This window comes from Cynocephalus volans, chromosome 1 (assembly GCF_027409185.1).
Source record: "Cynocephalus volans isolate mCynVol1 chromosome 1, mCynVol1.pri, whole genome shotgun sequence".
In the NCBI taxonomy this organism is placed as follows: domain Eukaryota; kingdom Metazoa; phylum Chordata; class Mammalia; order Dermoptera; family Cynocephalidae; genus Cynocephalus; species Cynocephalus volans.
In genome coordinates this window covers 143,250,150-143,274,057 of record NC_084460.1, presented here as the reverse complement: position 1 = coordinate 143,274,057, position 23,908 = coordinate 143,250,150, and the positions used below count along the sequence as shown (strand labels likewise).

At 35.6% G+C, this 23,908-nt stretch overlaps 1 protein-coding gene across 2 annotated transcripts in view; it reads left to right on the top strand.

Moving 5' to 3' along the window:
- Positions 1–5,903: 5,903 nt before the first annotated feature.
- TBC1D23 (TBC1 domain family member 23) overlaps positions 5,904–23,908 on the top strand; it is a 54,316-nt gene continuing 36,311 nt past the window's right edge. Inside the window, exons 1-4 of one of the 2 annotated variants that reach the window (XM_063094965.1) lie at positions 6,070–6,128; positions 18,303–18,345; positions 21,551–21,662; positions 23,181–23,286. In XM_063094965.1, coding sequence (XP_062951035.1) covers positions 18,335–18,345; positions 21,551–21,662; positions 23,181–23,286 — 229 coding nt within the window. In that variant the 5' untranslated portion in view covers positions 6,070–6,128; positions 18,303–18,334. Of the gene's footprint in view, positions 6,129–18,302; positions 18,346–21,550; positions 21,663–23,180; positions 23,287–23,908 lie in introns of both variants that reach the window. The other variant, XM_063094959.1, reaches the window with a different exon arrangement.

Genomic DNA, 23,908 nt, shown 5'->3' with positions numbered 1-23,908 from the left:
TCTCTGGTACTTTGGGTCTTCATTTCTGAAGGATCCCTGTTGGATAGCTAATGATATCATTAACTAAATTATGATCCATATATATTTGCCATCTCCTCTACACTTTAATATCTCTAATCTTAATATTTTTCATGTGTTTATATTAAAACAGAGAGCAGAAGCTAGGTTACCTGTTAATCCCACATGACAATGAATAGGAAATTCTGCCCTGGAACAAGTCACCTCTGCTCTAGAGAGAGTGTGCCCTAGGAGATTCTTAGACATTCTTATTGCCTCTACAGTTACAACTGTGTTTTAGTTCATTTTGTGTTGCTATAACAGAATATTTAAGACTGGGTGATTTATAAAGAAAAACGACATTTATTGCTTACAGTTTCTGAGGCTGGGAAGTCCAAAGTCAGTCTGGTGGTGGCAACAGTGACTCAGGTATCTCACATTGCAAGGTGGTGGAAGCAGAGAGAAGGAGAGAGGAGGTGCCAGTATCCTTTAAATAATCAGCTCTTGCGGGAACTAAGAGAGCAAGAACTCACTCATTACCCCTCCTTACCCAGGGAGAGCATTAATCCATTCATGAGGGATCTGCCCCCATGACTCAATCAGTTTCCAACACTGCCACATTGGAGATCAAATTTCCACATGAGTTTTGGAGGGGACAACACATCCAAACTCCATCTAATTGCTACAGCAGTGACTATTGTCATTCTATCCAAACAGCACAAAGAATGGCTCTTTTCAAAATATGACCCCTGAGCTTCTATCTCAAACTAAACTTTAATTCCTCCACTATGCGGAAGGACGTACAAAGACTTTTACCTGGAGCTTTTCATTCTGGTTTACATGGAGATATTCAAAACTTAATAATTAAAATTCAACAACAAATGACATAGCTTCAAGAAGAAGCTCAAAAGATTACTATTTATCATTTAAATTATTTGGCCCATTGGCTTAATCCTACCCATTGGTTTTCTGGTTAAACACAAGAATTTGGATTATTGCTGTAATTAGTGTCTTATGTATCTTGCATTTTCTTATAGTGATTACATCGTTATGTTCCATGTTCCAATGGACTTCTAAAGCTGAAGTAATGCTGACTCTTCTTCATCAGAACATTCTTTCTTCCACCATTGACTCCAACTCCTCAATCGCTTCTGATTTTTTAAATAAATAAATAGGGGGGAAATGTGGAGGGTTAGAAAACTTGATTCTCATTTGATTTTTAGAATAGGGTTTTTAGGTAAATACATATATGGGGCAAAAGTCCTTGGGTTAGGAGGCCACAGCCTACAGCCAGAGGGCAACAGCCCATCTAATCAACTCTAATCACTGCTTAGGTATGGGATTGTATACTTCAATGATTTTAGAGCTAACAGGTGGTTGTCATATCGATCCTGTTAAGAGGTTTTAAGAATTGCTGAAGAGAAAGAGGTGAAAAAATGTTTGCTAGGGGCAAGCTGTCTGTTGGTGAAAACTTTAGAGATAATTATACTTAGATTTTATCATAAGAATGTAACTTTTGCTTAAGGAGAGGTTATTCTTTAGATAATGAGCACAGTTTGACCAACTTAGCTTTTCACAATTGTACTTTGGAATCTCACATGGTTAATTTTACTGATGTTACTAGTTTCCATTGTTTAAGCTATACTTAGCCATAGATAACTTTTGTAACACTGCCCATGTCTTTGTGTCCTTTTGTAATGATTGAATCAACTGATTTTTCTTGTGAAACTTCCTTGTCTTTACAATAAAAAACAGAAGCTAACTTTGAATCAGGGCTGTACCCAGTTTTTTCCTCCTAACAGAGGAGTTGCTGAGGTGCAGCCCCTTCGGGCTTCTCATAGCATTCGCAATGCTTTGAGTAATCCTTTTTTTGTCTCTGTTCCACAGTGAGAAGTGTAACAGATCCCATGTCACGTAAAACTTTGATTAAATAAATTTGTTATGTTTTCTCTCGTTAATCTGTCTTTAGTTATAGGCATGTTGGCTGTGACCCTTATGATGGGTGAGGAAAGGTATCACACCTTTTTGCCCCTACAATCTCCTATATGTCATAGGTGTAGTATGAATTAAGTACATATAAAACAATATAAATTACATAATTAGGTGGTACAGAGCACCAAATAACAGATGAAAACAATTTTTATATTTTTTACAATTTTACCCCAAATCAAGAAACTTTTTTTTTTTTTTTTTTTGTCTTTTTCGTGACTGGCACTCAGCCAGTGAGTGCCCCGGCCATTCCTATATAGGATCCGAATCCACGGCGGGAGCGTCGCCACGCTCCCAGCGCTGCACTCTCCCAAGTGCGCCACGGGCTTGGCCCCCAAATCAAGAAACTTTAATTTTCCCTTTATAAATAATGACATTTGATTTTATCCAAGGATCATATGAAATAATACCACACCTTCCCATTTGGATGTGGGAACTACAATTAAATGCACAAATGCAGGCAGACAACACAGCCCTGTGGATGATGTGGTGATTGAATGTCCCTATCTTGGTGATACATCTTGGAATGGCTGCATTGTGTGCAGATCTAATGATCACCACTACTACCATCACCTTAGCACAGCATCAGTTCCATGAAAAAAAGAAATTCTAACTCCATCTGCTCCAGAGGGATATAAAGAAATACTAAAGCTATGGGAGCACCTAGCATCATTGATGAAATCTTTTTACAATTAGAAGAATATTGTAAGAAAGTACAGGTAGATGATTTCATAATGAAATCTTCTTTAGTTCTTATAAGTGTTTTTGTTTGGTTTGGTTTGGTTTGGTTTTAAGCAGAAGTCCACTACTAGAGCTTAGTCAATTCTACTTGTAATTGAATGAATATTTTTTTAAGTACACAACAATCTAGGTAAACAGCAGGACCTTGAGATTCTTTAAAAGTGCAAAAATACTCATAAAGTTACACCCATAAAAATTTGCAGCCAGCTAGAAAATGTTCTCAGAGCACAGCATGATCCTTGTCACCTCAGGAAGTGAGGCATGTTAGGAGAAAGTGTGGATAAACCATATCCAGAGCAAAAGGAAGGTCTTATGATCAAAAGACTGAACAACCAGGGAAATCTGCACCAATGTGATTTTTGTCCTTTCAGAAGATGAGGCAAGGTGAGGGGAAGGTGTGGATGATTCTGATACAGAGCAAAAGAAAGAAAAGGCTTGTGGGCAAAAGGCTTACCTACCACTGAGATCTGTGATAACTCAGCAGCCTGGACATTAATCCCCAAACAAGCAGTGTAGAGAGTGAACCAGTGGAACCTATTCAAGAAAGAGGAATCAAAGGTATACCAAGTTTCAAGGACCGACCTCACAGATTCCTAGAATTATCACTGGAGGAAAGTGGATATCATCACAGTCATGAATATCATGACATCAGAGTGAATACTTACTAGAACTTAGATCAGATTGATGAGTAAAGAACAAATGATACAAATACCCCAGAAGATATCATTATCAAACAATTTCAGTTGAAATCTTGTCTCCCATGGGTTATATATCAACGTGCTATTGACCTGCCTTGGGTTGAATGTCCTCCCAAAACTTAATTCCCACTGTGACAGTATAAAAAGGGTGGGAAGTCCTATTATGGTAATTGGAAGGTGGGGCCTTGAAGAGTTGATTAGATTGTAGGACCATGCCATACTGAATGGATTAATAATGGTGGTCAGGGGTGTGATTCTGGGGGCTTTAAAAGAAGAGACGTTCTCTCTCTCTTCTCTGCCATTTTCTGCCATGTGAGACTCTTGGGTCACTGTCACCACTATGAAGGCCTTCACCAAATGTGTTCCCTGAACTTTGGACTTCTCAGTCTCTGAAAATGTAAGCAATAATTTCATTTTCTTTATAAATCACCCAGTTTCGGGTATTTTGTTATAAGAAACAGACTAATACATGACCCTATCTAGGACAGGCTACCTAATTTGTGAGGCCTAGTGCAAATGAAAGTGAGGGGCCCTTTGTTCCAAAATTATTAATTTCAAGATGTCAACAGAAGAGCATTAAACCAAGCACAGGGTCCTGCTGAGCATGGGGTCTTATGCTATTGCACAGGTTGCATGCCCGTGAAGCTGGCTCTGGCCCTATTAAAGAGAATGGAAGTCTGAAGTTTGTTTTTTTTTAAAAAGATGACCGGTAAGGGTATCTTAACCCTTGACTTGGTGTTGTCAGCACCACACTCTCCCAAGTGAGCCACTGGCTGGCCCCTGGAAGTCTGAAGTTTTGACTTAACTTTTACAGAATGAAGAAATGCTTGAAAATGTGAAGTGACATATTTTTAATGGAATAATATTTTTACCACACAGAAAAGTCACTGATTTAATTACACTCAAAATAAATTACAATTAGGGGTTAGAATCACCTTAACCAGTGGACACTGGCTTATCATGTCACCGACTGAATAGTTTTTAAAGCCATTTTAGAAAAGCTTCTGAAAACCTACTGGCAATAAATGAAGGGACCAGTGGAGGTCGTGAATATTAGTACGGTAAGATGACCTAGATTCACGTCTTTTATTCTTTTTGATAGCAGGCATCTAAAGCCGCCTTCTGTGTTAAAAGAAATTTTCCCCAGTGAAGAACTTAACATCTCAGAGATCCTGGGCTTGGAAGTGAGTGCAATGACACGCAACTCTGTATTATTTCCCTTTTGGGAAGAAAGTGAGCATATTTTTGGTTGTAAATGAGATAGGTGTACTATGTTTTGTGTTTATTTTAATCAAATAGTTTTTAAAATGATGAAACATTTTAGACACCAAATTATAGACTCTATAAAGAATACTGAACACCTATGCAGTCACTTCTCAACTCTTAAGAAGAAATAAAATATTAAAAATTTAATGGAAGCTATCTACTCCCCTCCTCCAAATGTAACTGCCATTTTGATTTTCCTATATATCGTTCCCATGTATTTTTATTTTAGCACATATGCATCTATTCATAATATAGTCTTGCCTGTTTTTAACACTAAATATAAATTACACCCTACTTTACCTATCCATCTGCTGTTTTGCTCATTTAACATATTTTTCAGGCTTATCCATATAGTTTGATGTGGCTGTACTTCATTTTTGTTTCCAAGGCTTGCAAAAGCATTGCCTTAGGTCTATCATCCTGAGCGAGCGCACCCCAAGGCTCCCAAGGTGGTCAAGGGCGGTCAGGGGCCAGTATTTTGGTGTGGACGGAGCTTGAAGATAGAGTCCAAGGTGTCCATCCATGTGGGGTAAAGGGAACGTGGGGTGGGTTGAGAAGGATCTTGGCAGCTCTCCCTGACTGTAATTCCAGTTCTAGAATTTTAAATTTTGGCTTGACCTCCCAAGCTGTTAGGAAGATATAACGTAGAAAGCTAGAACATATTTTCTTGATTATGCTTGATTTACAACTCTTAAATATTCAGACATAAAGTATGTGGGTCTCCTTTTGTCTTTTTTAAAATTAATTTTCTATAAAGATGACCGGTAAGGGTGTTGTCAGTACCACGCTCTCCCAAGTGAGCCACGGGCCCGCCCTGTGCGTCTCCTTTTGTACTTTTGACCGGGCCCCACAAATAATGGCAGTGTGCCCTTTCCTTACACTCTTTCCTCAAATCCAGTTGTAGGAAGTTACTGAAATGTGGCTCTCCTCCTATGTTCATCTTCCCTGTGTGATTCCCATTTTCCCTCCTTTCTCCATTAGTTAGGACTCCAAATTTTAACCTTGTTCACTTCGACGCCCAATTGGAACGGAGACGCTAGCAGGACGCCAAGAAGCAACGCTGGAGACAGACAGGGTCCCTACTGGGACCGATTTCCCCACCAAGCTCCGCCCACTGCGCCTGGCGCGAGCCCCGAGGCATCCTGGGACGTGTAGTCTTTGGAGGAGCAGCCGTCTCCACCAAGTCTCCTCCCCAAAGCGTCCGACAGCGCCTTTCGCCCTCGGGCGTCGTGACGTAGAGTTCCTCGCGTCCCTTGCCTCCTCCCTCTTTCCCTCTGGAGAAGCTCAGTCTGGGACTCCTGAAGACGTTTTACGACGTTGGGTCTCAGAGTCGTCCTGGGCTCCGGGTCCACTTTTCGGCAAAGTGACGTGGACGTCAACAGCAATGGCGGAAGGAGAAGAGGTCCTGCCACTGCCAACGTCAAGCGGCGACGGCTGGTGAGAGAAAGCCAGGGGTTAATTCCCACTGGCGCTTTATTTTTCCTTCTTATCGTCCTGCCGCCCTCAGAGGCACCGACCTAGTGTCGGCATGGAACAGGAAGACCCGTCTTCGCAGAGTCCGGTGCCCTGCCCCGCCCCCTCTGCCTGCCGGGTCCCCCTGCGCCCCTGCGTGCCAAGTCCTGCTTGAGGGGCTGGGGCGGGACTGGAAGGGAGGGTGTGTAGTCCCCTGCTGGGCTGTAGTCCTGCACTTCCGCTTCGTCCACCCGTCTCCGAAAAGTGTTTGAGACGGTGGGTTCAGGGCTAGGTTTGGCCGGAGTCCCTGGCCGGGGGAGTTGGAGAAGGCTGGTTAAGGAAGTTTCTTGGATACAGGTCTGAGGCACAAGAATACCACTTGAAAAAAAGGACTTTTTGAAATTACCACCTCGACCTTTGCCTGAGGGTTCAGAGGTTGAGAGATACACCCAGGGAGGATTCCTTCCACATAATTGAGATTTTTTTTTTCTGATTTTTATCTCGTTTCGCGTTCCTACTGTTTACACCATTTGTCTCTTTCACACAAGTCTCTTTCCTTCCTACCACTTTCCTCAGAGTTAGATTTCACATCTTTGGGTGCAACGTGGTGCTTTGCTCTTGCTGCTCCCAAGCCTTTGCATGCTTACCTGATTTATACTCGAGACTTTACTCACTCAGTGTTGTTAATCTTTGGGAAAGACTCCTTCTTTTGAAATAGTTGACATTCACAATACACTGTTAGTGACAACATCATAAAAATAAGGAACTTTTAAACGCTTGTCTAATTTTTACGATTAATCTAAGTGTATTGACCACATACATTTGTTAGTTTTGGATTTGCTTGTTCATCGTATTATATGCATACAGCTCACTGGCATTCTGTTTATCTAAATATGGTACAAGACATTCCATTGGCATTAATCCCTAAGAAAAAATAGAAATCTTTGAAAGGGATAGGTAATATAGTAATTGATAAATTCAACTCTCAATGTTGCAGACACAAACATTACCTAAGTGTATATACTCTCCAAGGTATAGGAGGAAAACTTCTGCTGACCTGGATGTAGTTTTTTAGTTTGCTTACATTGGAGGGGGGAGCTGTGACATGTACACTCAGTAACAAGAAAAAGTTAACCTCATTCTTTGGGAGTATGAATAAAAGTGTTATGGGAGTTCAGGGAAGCAAAAGCCACTTCCACTTGGAGTCACTGGGGAAAGCTTGATGGAAGCAGTGATTTTTTAATTGAGTCTTGACGAATGAGTAGGATTTAGACCAGCGCTGTACAATAGAAGTACATTGTGTGAGCCACAAATGTAATTTAAAATTTTCTAGGAGCCCCATTAAAGACTATAAAGAAACAAGTGAAATTAGTTTTAATGATCTACTTTAGTCTAATGTATCCAACATATTATTATTTCAACATGTAATCATTGTCAGACAATAATAGTTAGGCACTTTTACGTCTTTTTCTGTACTGAGTCTTCAAAATCCAGTGTGCATTTTACATTTACACTACATCTCAATTCAGTGTAGCTACCTTTCAGATGTTAAATATCTATGCATGGCTGATGGCTAACATTGGATAGTGCAGAGTCAGGTTAAGAAATGGGAAAGGCCTCTGAATGTAGTAAAAGCATAAGCAAGGGCACAGGAAAGACAACTAATGCTTTGTTTGGAGAGTAATAACTAGAACTGCCGGTCAGAAGAGAAGTTGTAGAAAAATAGGTCTGGAAAAACAAAAAGTTCTTAACCACTTAAAGAGACCTTTCAGTGATACAGACATCGTGAAACTTTTCAGAAGATGACCTAGCTGGCTATAACATGAAGTTTGCTCTTTTGGAAGAGGGAATTGTTGTATCATAAGTTGGCTGTAATCAGCTGATTGAGGGTCATGAGGGGAAATGTTTTCAGAGGTAATGTGTCTTTGGGGAGTTCTTAGGTTATGAGGATTGTGAGCATGTGTCTGGTTCACAGGGGAAGGGACAGTGGAGTGAATGGTTGCTAGGGGTAGCATATGTTCTTTTTTGCTGTATCTTTGGTGTGGCTACTTATTTTTCCTCTTCTTTTTTTTTTTTTCCCCCATGAGTGGAGGAACCCTGAGATGTTCTGTTGTGATTTCTATTCTCCTTCTCTTTTTAAAAAAAGAGTAAATGTTTTTATTTTAACTTTGTCAGGTGGAAGTTTGTCTAAAATGTATTATGCATCTCACTGCCTAAACCAAACTCATCTTAATGACTTAGAGTCCTTTAGTTTACAAATATAAGTGTATAAGAATAAAACTAGATCCCTGTCCTCAAGGAATTTATGGTCTAGTTACAGGAGACATGTTTAAGAACATCAATTTTGTGCTACTGTAATATGGTGAGACCTTTAGGGCCTATCCAGGCACATACGGTAGATTATTGCTGTGTTATATTGCCCCCACACAGCCATTTCTTCTTGAGATTGCTTTTTTTTATAAGTTTTTCCTGTTTTCTTTATTTGTTGTCACTCGTATCTCCCAATTTGTTCCTAATCTGTGAAACTAGGTCGTTGAACTTGTTAAAATTTTATATACATTCCTAAGGCTCAGGACAGGGTTTGAAGATCTTAAAAGTACATGGACTCCATGGTATCACTTTTACTTATTTTCTGGTTTTCATTTATGTTCTAGATCAGTGCTTCTCAAGATTTAAATGTATGTTAGAATTAGCTGGGGAGCTTGTTAAAATGTAGATTCTGATTCAGTAGATTTGGGGTGGGACCCGAGATTCTGTATTTCTGACTAGCGCTTAGGTAATGCCAATTCTGGTGCATGAACCACACTTTAGTTAGTAAGGTACTAGATAATGTATATCTCAGAGTGAATAGCTCAGAGGAATTTATCTCTTTATATTATTTATTAAATGTTATTGTATCACCTAACATTATACTATAATTTATCTAATTACATGACTAATTACTCTTCAGGTTGTGAACTTCTCAAGGGCAATGACTGATATCGGGTGGCTCAGTAAATGTTGAATGAATGTATGCATGAATGAATACAGAATTGTGTATACTCATGTGCAATATAGCATACCAATTGTCACTTGTTATAAATTTCCTGACTCCAGTGTTTTTGTGAGCTGTGTTATTGTCTGCTGGTATAATTCCCATTCATTATGGAAAGCCAAGGTGATCAGAAACTACCTCATCTCTCAAGCTTACTGGGACTTCAGCCATGTAAGCTCAATTTATGAGTAGGAGTCTTGTGAACAGAATTGAAATTCTTGTAAAAATTTTTATGGTTTGAAATTATTTAAATTTAGTTTTAAAAATTGTATAAATTATGAGAATCAGTATTTGTAAAATCAAACAGTTTAAATTGTTACAATTCAAAATTGGTAATTATTCTTTCTTAGTATTGAAGAAACCGGCCTCAAATTTCAACATATGTTCCTTATTTTCTGAGGCTTTCTTCCTGGAATAATTCCTAAAGATCTGAAGTCATAATTTAAAAAAACTTTTTAGATTTTAGTTACACAACTTTTGATGTCCTGAGCTTGTTTAATTCAAAATTTTTACTCAATATTCACTTCTAATTAGTGGTTCTAATTTATTGCTAAACTCTTTAATTATTGCTAAACTTTTCTTAGAATTGTAAAAGTATCAATTCCATGAAGAAGCTTCTATTGTTGTTAATTTGAGATGTGAATAGGAATTGTTTTGAGAATAATAGGTTCTTTTTCAAAGTATTATGCACTCTGTAAATAGTACTTTTTTTTTTTTAAGACGGGTAAGGGGATCTTAACCCTCGGCTTAGTGTTGTCAGCACCACGCTCACCCAGTGTGCTAACCGGCCATCCCTATACGGGATCCAAACCCATGGCCTTGGTGTTATCAGCACCACACTCTCCGGAGTGAGCCACAGGCTGGCCCTGTCAGTAGTACTCTTGATGCTCCCCACTTCATAAGTATTAAAATATGAGGAAAGATTTAAAGTGTCACATAAGGACTGATCAGTGATTGCAATTTCAGACATGATATAATCAATAAAGAATATGTTAAATATGAAAGAGAAAGGAACCCTTTGTTTAAGGAGAACTTTGAAAGTTTGTGGGACAGGAGGCAAGATATAACCTTAGGAAAAATGAAGAGAAAATGAACTTTATTTCTTAAATTAGGGGTTATTAAGTGACAGCTGTTTGATTTTGTAAACCATAATTACAAGGCAGGCAAAGATGAGAAATTAAGACTTATTTTGTTTATACTATTTACATTAAAGTCTTTATTATAATTCAGATTTTACAGTTTTTAGAGGTAATTCCTAAGTAATAATTCACTTCTAGGATTCTGTTTCTTGTAGATGTCTTAATATCCTAAGATTATAGTTAGTCATTGGTTTTTGCATGCTAAAAATGTATTTCAAGTAATTCATTTTCATCTATATGTACTCACTGCAGAGAGGGGGCAAGTGCATTCCCTGTATAAGTATAGTGAGGTAATAAAGGTATTTCTGGAGCACCCAGTTAAGTGTATTGCAATATACAGCCAATTGATGAGTGGGAGTCTTGTGAACAGAATTGTTAAAATGTTTGACAAAGCGTTTCTGCTGCATGGTGCTGAAGTGTGGAATCTGCTTGGTATAAACCAAAGACAATGCCTTCCCTCATGTATCAAAAAGCAAAACAGAGTTTAACAAAACGTTCACAGTTCAGCAAATGTTCACTGAATACTGGTTATATTCATGCCACTATGTAGAGTTTTAGGACAGTTTTAAAACCAGAACTGTACTTTGTGGTGTCTTGCTTGGGCATTTTAATTTTTTCATCATTTTATCTCCAAGAATAATATGTCAAGATACCTTCTGAAGATATCTAAATACAAATTTTGGAAATTGCATGCTCTAGCAGAGTAGGATTATACAGTTTGAAAAAAGGCAGTACTTCAAGTAACTTACTTAGATATTGAGAATTACAAATGGAAAAAATGAACCCCTTACATTAGGTTAAGATCAGATGGTTTCTTGTGGAAATAAAAGAGCAATACATTGAGATACTTTTTTAAAAAATCTTATTTCCTGAAATTTAATGTATATTTTGTTTTTAAGTGTCTACCTAACCCTTTAACTCGAGCTAAGAAAATGATGACTAAGTCATTTGTCTCAAGTCCTCATCCTTTTTCTTGAAGGTTAAAGGAGCTTTTTCTTGTCCTCTGACTGACAAAGCATTTCATAGTTGGGTGGGAATGTTGTAGTGTGTTGTTCTTTTCTTATTTTTAATGTAGTTATTACATAAAACTAGTTGTTATGGTGATATTTAATCATTTTCATAAGGAGGTATGAGAATATTATACATTTGCATAGAGCTTTACCCTTTATATAACTTTTATATTTATAATATAATATTTATATAATTATATAATATCTATGATATATAACATATAAATAATATATATAATGTTTATGTGTATCATCTCATTTGGATCTTACAACAGCTCTGTGAGAGAGGGAAGTTATGAATTATTGTTATTGCCTTGTTAGAGATTAAAGAACAGGCTTAGTGTGGTCATATGACAAGCCCAGTTAGTGGAAGATCTGGTCTTAAATTCATGTCTCCTTACTCTAAGCCCTGTGCTTTTTCTAGTGTCGATTACATATATATTGTATCTTTCACATATACTTTAATGGCATCCAGAGGGAGCTTACATAAAATTGTGCCAATCATATACTCAGTCAACCACGTGTTTTGAAAGATGTATTCAAAGATGTGCATTGTTGAACGTATGTGTGTATTGATTATCTATGGCGCCTGTAAGGCTATAAGGATATGTATAAGCTGTGTAGCACATTGTCTCTTTTGCATGTATCAGAAGGGACAATTCATAATTGATATGGTGGGATATGATACAGAGCATTATATATTACAGCTTTATACTCCTTTTGTTTTCATAATATGTTCTCATAACTTTAAGATGTTATGGTTATATATATCATCTAGAAAATATAGATTATATGTTTAATAGGTGTATTTATATAATAAATTATATAAATATAATAAGTAATTATATTATGCTATATGTATCTATATCATATATATTAAAATAGAATTAGTTTGTTTTGATTTGCAGCAATATTTAGAACTTATAAGCAAGGATACTTCTTTAATAACTTTATGAGCTCAATAATATTTTGTTTTTATTTAATGATGTTGCAGAAATAAGAAACTTGCTTTTAAAATAATTCCTGTGTGTTTATTTTCCCCTTTGAAGAGTTTCCGGCCTTTGTTTTGAAGTATAAAAGTGATGTTTCGAACGATGTATACATCTCATATTGGTGTGTAATCAAATAGCAGAAATTCTTGGGCTTTATTTTGTAAATACTATTTAGATTTAACCATCAACATGAAAGTAAATGAGATACTCTTTTATCAAATAAATCTAAATTGATGGTTGAAATCCAGGTCAAGAAAATAAATCCAGCATGTTTCTTTGTCAAACTGTGATCCTCATTGGCAAAATACCATTGGAAAGAATTGCCCAAATGTTATCACTTCATTTGCAATAGTTGTCCCTTTACTTTCCAAAATGATAGTTTCAGGAAAAGGAATATTGATGATATTTCTTTTATCGTTACACTTTGGATAAAGTGGAAATTTGTGATAGACCATATGTATTGTCTCTTTCTGAATTTTGTTTTCATATCATCGTTTATCTTAGGCAGAGAATACACTCTACTTTCGGTTCCCAAATAAACTGCTTTGGTGGTAGAAAAAACCCAAAAAACAGATGCATTTCTTTGTGCCTTAAAAGTGCTGGAAAGTCACCTTACATGGATGGAAAGGGACAGTGTTGAAGATTTTTGAGAAAGCATGGAAGAGGAAAGGATTTAGAGCACTCGTTGAAGTAAACTGTTCATTGGTAGAGAAATTATCTTTTAATTTTGTAGGCAAAATGTTATAGCAGCAACTCCTGAGTTTTTTCCTAGCAGAGGAAGGGGTGTCATTGGTACCACTGGTGCAATTTAAGCTACATGTATTTTTTTACCAAAAATAAGTCTGTGAAGAAGATTTAAAGCATCTGTTCCATTTGTAGTTAATTTTAGTAGTTTACTGAACAACATTTCTGTGATTTCTATCTGCCTATTGCACAGTGATGAAATACTGTAGCTATCGTGTTTGTCTGGCTCGTCAAGCCAGGAGGACTAGATTTAGCACCTTCTTTACTTGGCTCAAGATCCTGGTTAAAACACAAATTCTGGAGAGGATTACGTTATTTGATAAAGGAATCTCCTAAAGCTGCTTTTGTGGATCTGATCCTAATACAGAATTTTATTAATTTTTTTAAGCTGATGAATGGGGTGCTTTTCCCCTTGGCATAAAATATATATCTTGTTAAAACGTTGTAATAAGCATGTCTGATTTTGATGCAAATTCAGAGACCTTCAAGATTTCAAATTATCAAATTGTGCTCTCATAACAATATAGGTTGTCAAGGTCTTTTCTGAATGTGCTATCATACTATTGTTGAAATACTTAGAAAGTTTTGATGGTTTGAAGTTGGTATTTAGAAATAATGACTTGCACAGTACGTGTACATATTGTGGTCATTGAATTCCATCCATATCTACTGTACAGTGAATCTGTAATGAGGTTTTCCTCTTTCCATTTCTATTGAAGGTTACACAAAATATTCAGGAACTGATTAAGGAGTTTTGGTAGCAATTTGCAACCAGTATGCTAACAATAGTAGCAAAATAAGTTCAGACAAAGCTTTGGTGCTGATGTCTCATGACCTGGGCATTAAGAAATACCAGAAATGTGGTGGCACAAATTAAGCCATGAAACCACAACTTGACACAACTTGACCACAACTCAGCTTGCCACTGCTTATTCACTGTCACACAATTGCTAGTACTTACAACTAATGAGCTGTAGAGTTTTAAATAATTGGTCAGAGGCTTGAGCATGGTTATGATATATACATGGGCAAGTTGGGCTGTCATGGTTTAATCTGTGCTTAATGGTAATTTATATTCTAAACAAATCTAAATGAACTGTACCCCAGAAAGAGCTGCTCCCACCTCTGTTCAACAGGATTTAGATAATAGGACTTGGGCTAGACCCTTAGGATAGGCAGCTAGAGTGTAAGCTACACAAGAGCATGGACTTTTTGTCTGCTGCCCATCCCCAGTGCCTCACACAGTGGCTAGTGTAGTAGGTGCTTGATATGTACTTACTGAAGGTTTGAATGAAAGACTACTTAGGGAAGGAAGGAATTCAAAGTATGGGTTAGGAAGGTAGAGGAATATCTGAAAGAGTGTTTTAAGAAGAGAATCAAACTTTGCAGAGTACGTAAAGAGGACGAGGACTGCGAAAGATGACTAATGACTTCATGGAACAGTCTTAGTAGAGTGATGGAGGTTTTGAGTGAATGAGGAGAGAGTAAGTGGAGATGAGTGGAGGCCACTGTTTTCAGAGAGCTGAACTGTAAAGGGAAGGATAGATGACTTTTTGAAGGGGAGTAGGTTATGTATAGGACCTTTTGAATAAGTAAATGTGAAAATAATTGAGGAAAGGAGAATAATCATCACAGGCTGCATTTATATTTTTAAATGCTAGAAGTACTTTTAGTGAAGATGTCTGCATCTGTTTTTTTCTCTTGGGTCTGTTTAATACTGTTAGAAGACTCAAAGTTTTGAACAGTATCCTATGCAATAGAAATAATGTATTTAAGATGTTCACACAGCGGGTTTTGGACTTTTATTGATTTCCCAGTAATGCAGCTTTTGTATATTTTTAAAAAACAATAATATATCTTAGACCCTGACCACTTTAAGACACAAAATTATTTTTTTAATTTGGTAGTTGGGTTTTCTTTGTAATTTCTCTGTACTCTGTATTTAAGTTTAGGGTGATTACTTATATTCTTAGTCCTAAGTGGTCTTTTTGACATACTATGTACTCTTTCATTGTTTTTATGATTACAGAAAAGGATTAGATTTTAAGATTTTTGAGAAGCAGTGCAATTGATACAGCTTAGTTGATAGACTAAGTTGATAGAGAGGTTTCATGAATTATAAAAAATTTTCAATCCAGAAAACATCCTATCTTAAGTTTTTTGAATTTGATTATTAGGAAAGAAGCAGAGATGATAGGGAGAGTGGTCACTGTGGGTGGTGGGGGCCAAATAGGAATGAGAAATGATGGAGATGTGTAAGGGAGGGGGCAGGTAGGTTTAAGATGAGGGAGAAATGGTGACATATTGTGAAGAATTCTTTCAAAAAGCTCTGCTGTGAAAAGAAGAAATAAGAGTTTGGTAGCTAGATGGAAAGGGAAAGTTTGGAGGAGTTTTTGTGGTTGCCATTGCTGATGATGTTGTTTCTAATGGCAATACTTGAGCATTTTGGCTCAGAGAAAAGAGCCAGCAGAGAGAGGGAAGTGGGAGGTAAGAGAGAGGGGTAATTGATGGCACATGGCTCCAGAGGAGTTGGGGCGGGGTAGATAAGACTCGGTGAAGTTGTCAGTCTTAGACTAGAGAAAGGATACCTAGTCTCCTGTGAATATGGGAAAGAAGGAAATGATGTCTGGGCTGATGATACATTGTTTTTGTTTGGTTGTTTTTGGAGAGGAGCTGAGGGAAGAGGAGCAAAGGGAACAGAAGCTTGCTTTGCTATATTTTCTCTTTGGAATCAGAAATAAAGTCACCTGAGGTAAAGTGGCTGTGTAAGGGGTCTGAAGAAAGTGGTGGATAGAAGATTTTCAGGCAGCATTGATGCCTAGCAGACATAGAAGGTGATGAATTTATGATAGCATCACAAAGTAGTCTTATTTTCCCACAAACTCTGCATTGAGCAGACTGTAGGAACAAAGAAGGCAGAACTGGTTAGATTAACCCAATGTCGGGTATTTTCAGCTTTCTGAATGTGGCAAAAAGACCAAGTAGTAAAGAAGTTGAGGGTGTTGTCAAGAATGTGCTAAAAGTCTTGGGCCATGCAATCAAGAGTGAGGACATAAAGCCACACAAAAGCTCTTCTTTTTTTTTTTTTTAGAAAAAAGATGACCGGTAAGGGGATCTCAACCCTTGGCTTGGTGTTGTCAGCACCACGCTCAGCCAGTGAACAAACCGGCCATCCCTATATAGGATCCGAACCCGTGGCCTTGGTGTTATCAGCACCGCACTCTACCGAGTGAGCCACAGGCCGGCCTCACAAAAGCTCTTCTAACGAATCCATGCCACCCTTCCACCCTTTACCCTTGACTCTATCCACAGCGAGCATGAGGAGGCCACCTCCAGCCCAAAATAAATTTTCTAACATATTCAAAAGTTGAACTAAATATTTTTGTATCTCTTAACTTTCTTCCAAGTTCAATTATATATGTAAATCTTTAGAAGATAGTGTTGTCTGCTACGGGTTGAGCTTTTTTATCCTGTTTATGCTTCCAGTGTTCAAATAAATATAAAGTAAATTATATTTATTTGAATATAAAGAGAAGTAAATATAAAAAGTAGCACATCTGCCGCATTGTTTCCTTCCTAATGATTATGTAAAGTGTCCTTTCTTAAGTAGCAATTACTTAATACTCTAAGCAAAGAAATATGTGTTGGAGGTGAGAATTTTTATCATTCTATGTTTTCTCCTTTCAAATGTATTATATTTGCTCATTTTAGAGAATACAGGAAACCACCTTCCCCCCAAAAGAAAAGAAATTAAAACTCCTCGATAAGCATACCACTAGAAATGAATGTTTTAAAAAATATCCTCCCTAATGTGTATCGCAAAGAGTGGGTAGGAATAGTATACTTTCTTTTAGATGCATATATATTTGTACATTGATTTTAAAACTTTTTTTCACTTAACATATGTCTTTAATATCGTAAACATTTTTGTGTATCATTAATTGTTTTTCAGCATTTCAAATTATTATTTAGAATTTCATCTGTTGATTTAAATCAATTTCTATTTTAGGATAGTTACTTTATTTGTATTTTTCATGGTTATAATAAGCACTGCTTTGAACATGCTTGTAGCTAAATCATTTTACTCATTCTCAATTATTGCTAGGTAAAATGTTAAAAAGGAATCCATAAATATTTAAATTAGTTAAACAGTACATTCAAATATAATGTATAAATATACACAAGGTGTACCGACTGATGCCATGTGAGATGTGAAAGTCTATTTCCCATCTCATTTCTCTGAAGTATCCACCTTTCATGATTTTGTCTTTTGTTCTTATGGATATTGCCATAATTCTAAATAATATTTGATGCCTTCATTACTTGGATTATTAACATGAAACCATATTTATTGATTATTGAATAACTCTTGAGGGAATTTGTGCTAAGGAGAAGTGGGAAAAGATTAATGCAAGGAAAATTTACTAAGTACCAAATACCAAGCAGTAGAAGAATAGCCAAATCAATTATTCAGCCATTGAAAATCCTATTTTTAAAAAATATTGAATGATCAGAGAAATGTTCATGATTTTTTGAGAAATATAAATAAGTGAAACCTACAGTGTACAAAAATAAATTTTCAGTATAATTAAGTTTTGTTTTATGTGTATGTCTCTCTCTCTCTATATATATAGACACACACATTCATTCATATACACATACACGTGTGCAAAACTGGAAAGTAATTCACAGAATGTTAACAGTGATTTTCTCATGGTAGTAGAATTTTTATTTATTTTTTTATACATTGGCCAATTCTCTAAAATGACTATGGTAAGAAAAAAGTCATTTTTAAAAAGTTTGGTAATAATAACAAGACTAATAGTATTCATGGCTTCCATTTATTGAAGAATTATTATGTGGCCAAGTATTACACTTAATACTTCGTGTTCAGATATTTATTTAAGCATTTATTGACCCTTTAGGGTAGACACGTATTTCTACATATATTCCTTGCATAAAATCACATGGCTGTTGAGTTGGGCCAATATGGGAGTTCAGATCTGGCTCCAAAGCCCAAAATCATGAACTTTCATGATATACTCAGCAAAAATGATTTTTTTTAATTGTGGTAAAATACACATGAGAAATTTACCATCTTAACTGTTTTTTTGTGTACAGTTCAGTAATATTAAGCGCGTTTACACTGTTGTGCAGATAATCTCCAGAACTCTTTTTGTGTTGCAAAATTGAAACTTGATTATATCCATTAAACAGCTCCCCATTCTTCCTTCCCTCAGCCCCGGTAACCTCTGTTCTACTTTCTGTCTTTATGAATCTCATGTAAGTGGAATTGTACAGTAATTGTCTTCTGTGACTGGCTTATTTCACTTAGCATAATTTTCTCAAGGTTCACCTATATTGTAGCATGTGTCAGAATTTTCTTTCTTAACATTGTGCAAATACTTACATATGTTAGAATTTACTCACCATTTGGTTGAGGGAAAAAAATCTAAGATAGTTGCTAGCTTGAGTATAAACATTAAACTAATTCCATATAAATTTGGTCACATTGTTTGCCTGGCTGTAATTATAAAGCACCTTGGGTTTCAGTGCTTAGATTTTTGCCACAAAACAACAGGTGAGGGGAGATGTTATGTTTTATTTTGGTTTTGAAAATGTCATTGATTGGGCTGGCCTCGGCTCACTTGGGAGAGTGTGGTGCTGATAACACCAAGGCCAAGGGTTCGGATCCCTATATAGGGATGGCCGGTTAGCTCACTTGGGAGAGCGTGGTGCGGACAACACCGTGCCAAGGGTTGTGATCCCCTTACCGGTCAGAAAAAAAAAATGTCATTGATAAATCATTGATGATAACCTCTAGTGTTATACTAACATTTTAAAGTTTCAAAGTCACAGAGCCAGGAGGAGGTGGATTTCTCCTCCTTTCCATTCCCAAAGCTTTGCATTTGCTCTATCCTGAACTTTCTGAGAAAAGGAGAACATTACTTGTTTTTCATACTTACTAAAATAAATGGACAAGGCCTGTACTTTTCTATCTTAAGACTTTGCATGTCTAGTACCAGCCTTGTAAGGTCAGACCAGACATGCGTTTTGCTTTTGTATGTTATAATTGTTTTGCTTGTTCTAAAGTAGAAACATGGTTTAGGGAGAAAATAAGTTGTTTGAGAGCTAAATGCCGTGGAGTTCCAATCTTGGCTTGATCCTTCTATGAATTATTTAACTGCACAATTTTCAGCTCTTTGCTACTTTTACAAGCATGTTTGTAATGGTAAAGGTCTCATAACTGAACCTTTGAATGCCTTGTTCAGAAGATAATGTTACTTTTAATTATTTAGGTTTGTGATAAGTGTCCTTTACTAGTAGCACTTTCTGGTCTCCAAAGGAGCTGTTGCTCAAGGTTGTACTTACTTCTGGAGACCACGTGTGTTGTTCCCTGGGGGCAGCATCAAAGAATCCAACAGCAGCTGTATCAACAGAGATGTTCTTGTACATTGTTAGTTAAAAAGTACTTTGAGGTTTGGGCATTTTACCCCAAAATACTCACTTTGTTGTCTGGAATAGTAAGGACTTGGCAAAGTAACTTCAAAAAGAAAATAAGGATTTTGCACTGAAAAATGGAAAATTATAGTTCTTCATTTATTTGATAAAATAATTTCCTCTCGTTAAATGGTATTTTCAGCTTCTCATTTCATTTACACATTTGACCACTTAAATATATGGTATTTATTGACCAAAGATGCCATTAAATTTTTCTTAATTTCACAGTTACAAGCAGTCCTTCAAATTCTAATAGGCTGTCTTTTATATTTTGTCCAGAATAGAATATATAAACCCTAGTGTTTATCAACTATAGGCCTGAACTGCCTCTCAGTGATAAACTTGAAATCTCTTTCCCTCCCTTCCCTTCCAACACTTTGTTAACCATATAGCAGAAGAACAAAATGTTTCTTGTGTGGTCTATTTTCTTGTTCATGTGAATTTGTAGTAGCTTTGTTAAGGAACCTTTCAAATTTGATCAGCACTTTTCTGTTGAATATGGTCCCAAATAATTATGTTTTCATTTAATTACTTTCCTGTAAGAGGGCAGCGCTTTATGAAATTTATACTTTTAAACTAATATTCTTAGAATCTTATCAATGGGGAAGGTTTACATTGAGGAATGGGAGTAATTTATTTTATTAAGAACCGCAAAAATAGGACAAAAATTCTGATTTCCTGATCCTAGTGGGATGATGTACCTTTTAGGCTGCATCAAAGAATGTTAGAAATTGTTTGGCTGAGTTATGAAAAAATTTTAAATATGTGCAGATTTTTACTTTTATTTCTGGCAGTTGGCCTGTAAGGGGATCCGAACACTTGACATTGGTGTTATCAGCACCACACACTGCCTATTGAGCTAACCAGCCAGCCCTTATGTACAGATTTTTAATGTATTGTATACTAAAATTATAAATGACTGAAACCTCAGCTTTTGAAAATTCTTAGGGAATTAATTAATTTAACTGGTTATTTTTTTTGGCTAAAAAGCATTCATACCTTTGTGAAAGTTTTATTTTAATTATACACAAATGAAAATAGAATTCATTTTTTACTTACTTTTCTCTTTAAATATAGTAGACTGGACATCAATGCTTGGTGATTTACTTGATAATTTACTTTGATGTGGTATTATTATTTTTGCTTTAATATATAATACCAGTAGAGTCTTTTTTGTTCCTCTAACATTTATCGAATACTTATTGTAAGCCAGGCACTTGCTCTAGGCATGATATCCATGTGGTTGTGTACTAAATAGTCTCAGAGTGCACTGCTTTGAATTCTTCGCTGAATTTTATGGTATCTCCTTCTTGCCATTATTGAGTATAATGTTAAGAGCATGAATTCAGGAACCAGACTGTTAAAATTTGATTCCTGGCTCTACTACTAATTAGACTTGTGACCATCTCACCACTAAACTTTTGAAAGAATAGTAATTTTTAAATATAAAATGGTTTCTTCAGTTGTCTCATAAATGTGCATAACCCCCCTTTACCTCAATTTTTGCATCTGTAACTGGGGCCAATGATGTAACCTACCTCATAGAGTTGTTGTGAGGATTTAAAAGAACACAAAATGTTTGGAGTGTTACCTGGCAGATAGATAGTGCTAACATAATGTGTTAGTTATTACTGCTACCATGAATAATATTATTACTATGACATCTCAATACTGTCAGTCTGTTTGCCCCAAATTTTCTGATCTGAGAAAATTTTCTCTTTAAATTTTCTAATCTGGGAAAACAGATAACCAAACTTGTTAGAAGTAAGTACAAAATAAGAATTAATTGACTGTATGACACATGAGATTCCCCTTCAAGGAAACAGAATGTATAATGCTATGTATGCTGTGGCATTACATTTTGGCTGCCAAGAACCCTTTTTTCCTTAGACACAGCCTTTAATAATAGGCCATGCTTATTAATGAATCGTGAATAGGAAAAAATATGAAGTAAAGTTTATCATAATAAATACGACTTATTTTTTAGGGAAAAAGATCTTGAAGAAGCTTTGGAAGCAGGAGGTTGTGATCTTGAAACTTTAAGAAATATAATTCAAGGGAGACCACTGCCTGCTGATCTGAGGGCCAAAGTTTGGAAGGTAACTGGAAACTAAAATTAATAAAATGTTATCACCTAAGAATAGTATTTTTAAAAAGTTTATTTTCAGCTGTCTCATTTGGACAAACCTTATCTTATGAGCATGCCACATCTAGATTTGTCAAATAGAACAACTTACTAAAATGTGTGTTTTTGTAGTGTTTGGTATATTTGATAATAATGGATTAGGTTTTGAAAGGTAACATTGTTGGGGTTTTTGATTCTTTAATGAAACAGGGAAATACAACCAATGAGTGAAATAGGGTATATAGTTGCAGATATGGAGTGATCCTCAGCTATGTTAAAAAGAAGAAAAAAGGAAATATGTCTCTGGGTGTTGGGGTTATAGGAGATTTTTCTTTGCTTTATTTTCCTCTTTTCACCTGTGCTCCAGTGCTTGTATATTGTTATTTTTAAAATTTTTAATTAAAATGTTGTTATGATTACAAAAGAAATACATATATTTGTGAAAACCTGTATAACATATAAGCACAAAGGATAAAAATGATCTTTTCTCTACCACCTATAGGTAAAACATGTAATAATGTCCTAATGTATATCTTTTTACTTTTTTCCCTGTGCACATATATATTCAACAAAAGTGGAATTATGCTTGTACGTAGCATTCTGAATGTTTTATTATAGAGATTTAAGCACATACAAAAGTATAGAGACTTGTATATTGAACCCCCATGTGCCCATAACCCAATTTTAACTATTATTTGGCCAGTCTTGTTTGATTAGTACCCCTATCTTTTCTTCCCCACGCCACCCACTGGATTATTTTAAAGAAAATCCTTGGTAGCATACCAAAATACTTTAATATGAAAGTCTGAAAGATAAGGATTCTTTTTAAATAACCACAGTACCACCAAACACTTAAAAGAATAGTAATTCCTTAATATCATAAAATTTGTCTTAAGTTGTCTCATACATATATTTTTATAGGTGATTTGTTTAAATCTGAATTATAGAAGACCCACCTGTTGCATTTGGTTGATACATCACTTAAGATTCTTTTAATCAATACGGTGTTTTTTAACATTCTTAAAAAAAGACTTACAAAATAGGAAGAATATATTCTCAATTAATTAAATGTTCTTCTGTATAATTAAAAAAATTTTAAAAATTTATAGATAACATGTTTTTATCATGTATTCTTTTGTATAATTTTAATTGTACATGGCACATATCCAATATCACATTCTATATTGTTTTTGCATTTTTAAAAAATAACAGAAAAGGTGATTGCTTGAAAGGAATTTACATATGTAAATATATATTTTGTGTAATCTATTCACTGAATCGACATGAAGTAGTAATATCTCATGTAGGAGGATTTAAAATAATTCTGTTGGTACATTGTTAAGTGACTAAGGGCTCAGCATTTGGTGATAGATACTTTACTATGTAATTTTTGGTGTTATTCCTAAATTCAGGCCTTTCATTATTACAGCATATTTTCCAAGATTAAGAAATAACATATGAAACTAGTTGCTTTTTTTTATCTTTCTTTCAGATTGCTCTGAATGTTTCAGGAAAAGGTGATAGTTTGGCATCATGGGATAGAATTTTGGACCTTCCAGAACAGAACAGTATTCACGAGGATTGCCTACAGTTTATTGGTAAGTTAATAATCATTTCCAAGAAGGGAAAAATTTTGGAAATAATTTTTGGGTGAAGTCACTCTTTAATAGAATTATCTTCTTATAATTTGTTATACTATGTTGAATTTGTAGAGAGCTTGTAAATAGTTTTAGAACTGTTCTTTGGAAATTCTCATGAAATAATGTCTAATAATTTTAAGAAAGAGAGCCTAGTTTTTGCCATTTCTTTGCATTGTATATTTGCTTTTTCATGTACTTTTACAGTTTTGCAGTTTTAAACCTGGTTTTTGTAAAACTGAAGACCATATGGTTGTATGCAGTCCTTAAAGGGGGCTGTGTTCCAGAAGCTTATCTTTAAATTATAGTTTTTTTGTCTCTTTCCTTTCTCTCAAGGGACTAGATAAGAAAACACATACTTAAGTGAAATTGATTGTTATTTTAAGTTTTCTTTTCTTTAAACAACTATCTTGCTTAATGCTAAAAACAAGAATATTATAAAGAGCTTTGACTATGTTTTTTTCTTGGGTTTTGTGTCTGTGAACCAATAATTATTAAAATAAGTATAAGGAAAAATGTGTTTCATGAAGTTTTACTTTGCCTTTGCCATGCCTATGTTAAATGAACAAACATAGTATTGGAT